Genomic DNA, 2,402 nt, shown 5'->3' with positions numbered 1-2,402 from the left:
CCCCCCCAACGGCTTAAACCCAAAAATTATATTAAACACGAAAAATGTAAAGCGCCGACACATATTATAGCATGGCTACGTCGTACCGTTGCGTATCGGTACTTTTGCCTAAAACATAACTACAAAAATTCACCGTTTATTGTGAATACTAAATGTATTTAAAATTGTGATAAACATCTTTAAATAAACTAAATAAATAATACGGCAGTCGTCACTAGTTTCGCTAGAAAATGTTAATCGCGACAATTTAAAAATAGCACGTGATCCAACATTTGATCGATGTCTGTCTGATGTCGATGATCTCTTTGGAGATCATCTGTTTTGGGACTTGGTTCGCGTAGGAAAAATTAACCTAGCGGACGAGGAAATTCAATTACATAACACAGAAGTAAGCTGGATCATCATGAGCGAAACGGTAGGAAATAGTCAATCACGCAAAGCGATCTGCAATACAATACTCAAGGCACTACTTGATCATATTAAAACCTTTAGGAACATAGAGGAACGCTCTTCGACGAGAATTCTTTATACAGAAGAACACGCGCGCAGAACACCCTACATAGTACATACCATACGCGATTTAACTGGCAGGCAAGTGTACAATCATGAATCTATTTGTTAGACAATCGCATAAATTGACACTTCATCCTACCTCGCGCACCACTCATAGGTGGACTATAGGAAGCTACCGCTAAGTCACTCAAACACATCGTGATTCTCATGGTAGGAAACACATTATTCGCATATCAAGAATTATCCACTAACGTGATAGAAATTGAGGCGAGTTTGAAGTTCAGACCATTGATCCCATTATTGTCGGATCCCAATGACCTCAGTCCGTTGACACGTCATTTCCTAAAACGTGACTCATTAACAAGTACTCCAGAGTGCAATCTTACAACATTAAAAACAGGACGATTGTCCGCGTGGCAAAAAATAAAACTACCGAGACAACACTGGTGGAGCATATGGAATAAAGAATATCTCAATCAACATCAGCATGGCGCAACAAAATCCAAGGAAAGCATGATGGTCATATCAAGGTTTATACCACGTGTGTTGAGAGGACCCGTCGAGTGCTTAGGATGCGAATTATTCTCTCGACGCAGTCCGAATTGTAAACCTTATGTAGTGTGGGAAATTCCAACTTCCCAAAAAATAGATGTGCCGTCCGTACTGCAAACTGAGGAATCCAAAATCCTGAGCAATGTGATTTCTAATTATTTATCTGCTCTTTATTTTCTATTCTTTCGTTCTTGATCACTTGTTTTTTCATCTTTGTTACCATTATAATATAATAAAAAATTAATTATGAAATATATTTCAGAAGAATTGAACTTTTCATTTGTTAAACATTATGTATATTTTATTCAGCCAAGTCAAAGTTATTCAGTTTCAGAGAAATACAAACTTCCACAGCAATTACCAAATACAAAGCCATTTTTTTCTATTTTTTTATTATCAAAGATAATATTGTAAATGAAAAAGATTGTATTGTTATTGTAACCACATTTGCCGGTGAGGTGGAATGTCGTGGCAGGTGCGGAAGGAATACTCAGATGTATTCAACAACAAATATTTATTAACAGTAATATTCGATGAGTGCACTTGACGCAAGACTCGCGGTTATTAAATTCGGTTCGCCGTGCGCGGTTACAAGTTCAAGCTCGGGTAGATATGATTCGATATACGCTACGAGTGCAGACGATGATTGTGTCACGTTGTCACGTAAAATTGATACTTGGACTTGGATTGTAAGAGAAAAGAAAGCTGAGTCGTAACCCAACTATTAATTTTCTTTTATCGAACTTCATTATAATTTTGGCACTTAGAATAATAGAATAACGCTGAACCAAAAAAGGGATGTTGTACAAGAACAGCAACTAGAACAAAAACTGCCTGAGCTGGGTGGAGTCTCGGTTTATATACGTTTTAGTTTGAGGATGTTGAAGGGTTTGGTGTGGGTTCCAAAGGAGTCCGAAAGTCGGGGGTCGATATCCTATCTCTGATGAGGACTAAGATGCGTCGCAGCCTTGGCGTCCGAAAATCGGGGTTCGAGATTTTATCTCAGATGGGGACTAAGATGCGTTGCAGCCTTGGCGTCCGAAAGTCGGTGGTTGAGATCTTATCTCTGATGGGGACTAAGGTGCGTCGCAGCCTTGGCGTCCGAAAGTCGGGGGTCGATGTCTTATTTCTGATGTAGGTTGAGAAGTGATTGATGTCACAATTGCGCGAGATGTCGAAGGCTTAGATTGCTAATTGACTGCCAACGCCCTGGCCGCGCTGAGTGCACTTGTTTCCGTCAGATCACGAAAGTTAAGCAGCGCCGGACACGGATAGTACTTGGATGGGTGGATCGCCTGGGACTCCGTGTGGCGTTGGCGAAGCGCGCTGGGCCCACC

At 40.5% G+C, this 2,402-nt stretch overlaps 1 protein-coding gene and 1 pseudogene across 1 annotated transcript; both read left to right on the top strand.

The window, feature by feature from the left end:
• Nucleotides 1–189: 189 nt before the first annotated feature.
• On the top strand, nucleotides 190–1,284 carry LOC105682111. The gene is made up of 2 exons (XM_012394350.3): nucleotides 190–425; nucleotides 464–1,284. The coding sequence occupies exon 2, from the start codon at nucleotides 721–723 to the stop codon at nucleotides 1,258–1,260; it is 540 nt and encodes a 179-aa protein (XP_012249773.1). The 5' UTR covers nucleotides 190–425; nucleotides 464–720; the 3' UTR covers nucleotides 1,261–1,284.
• A 981-nt stretch (nucleotides 1,285–2,265) lies between these two features.
• LOC112214145 lies at nucleotides 2,266–2,384 on the top strand (annotated as a pseudogene).
• The last annotated feature ends 18 nt before the right edge of the window (nucleotides 2,385–2,402 follow it).

The sequence above is a fragment of the Bombus impatiens genome, unplaced genomic scaffold (assembly GCF_000188095.3).
Source record: "Bombus impatiens unplaced genomic scaffold, BIMP_2.2 scf_0013, whole genome shotgun sequence".
In the NCBI taxonomy this organism is placed as follows: Eukaryota; Metazoa; Arthropoda; class Insecta; order Hymenoptera; family Apidae; genus Bombus; species Bombus impatiens.
This window is presented reverse-complemented; position numbering and strand designations above follow the sequence as displayed.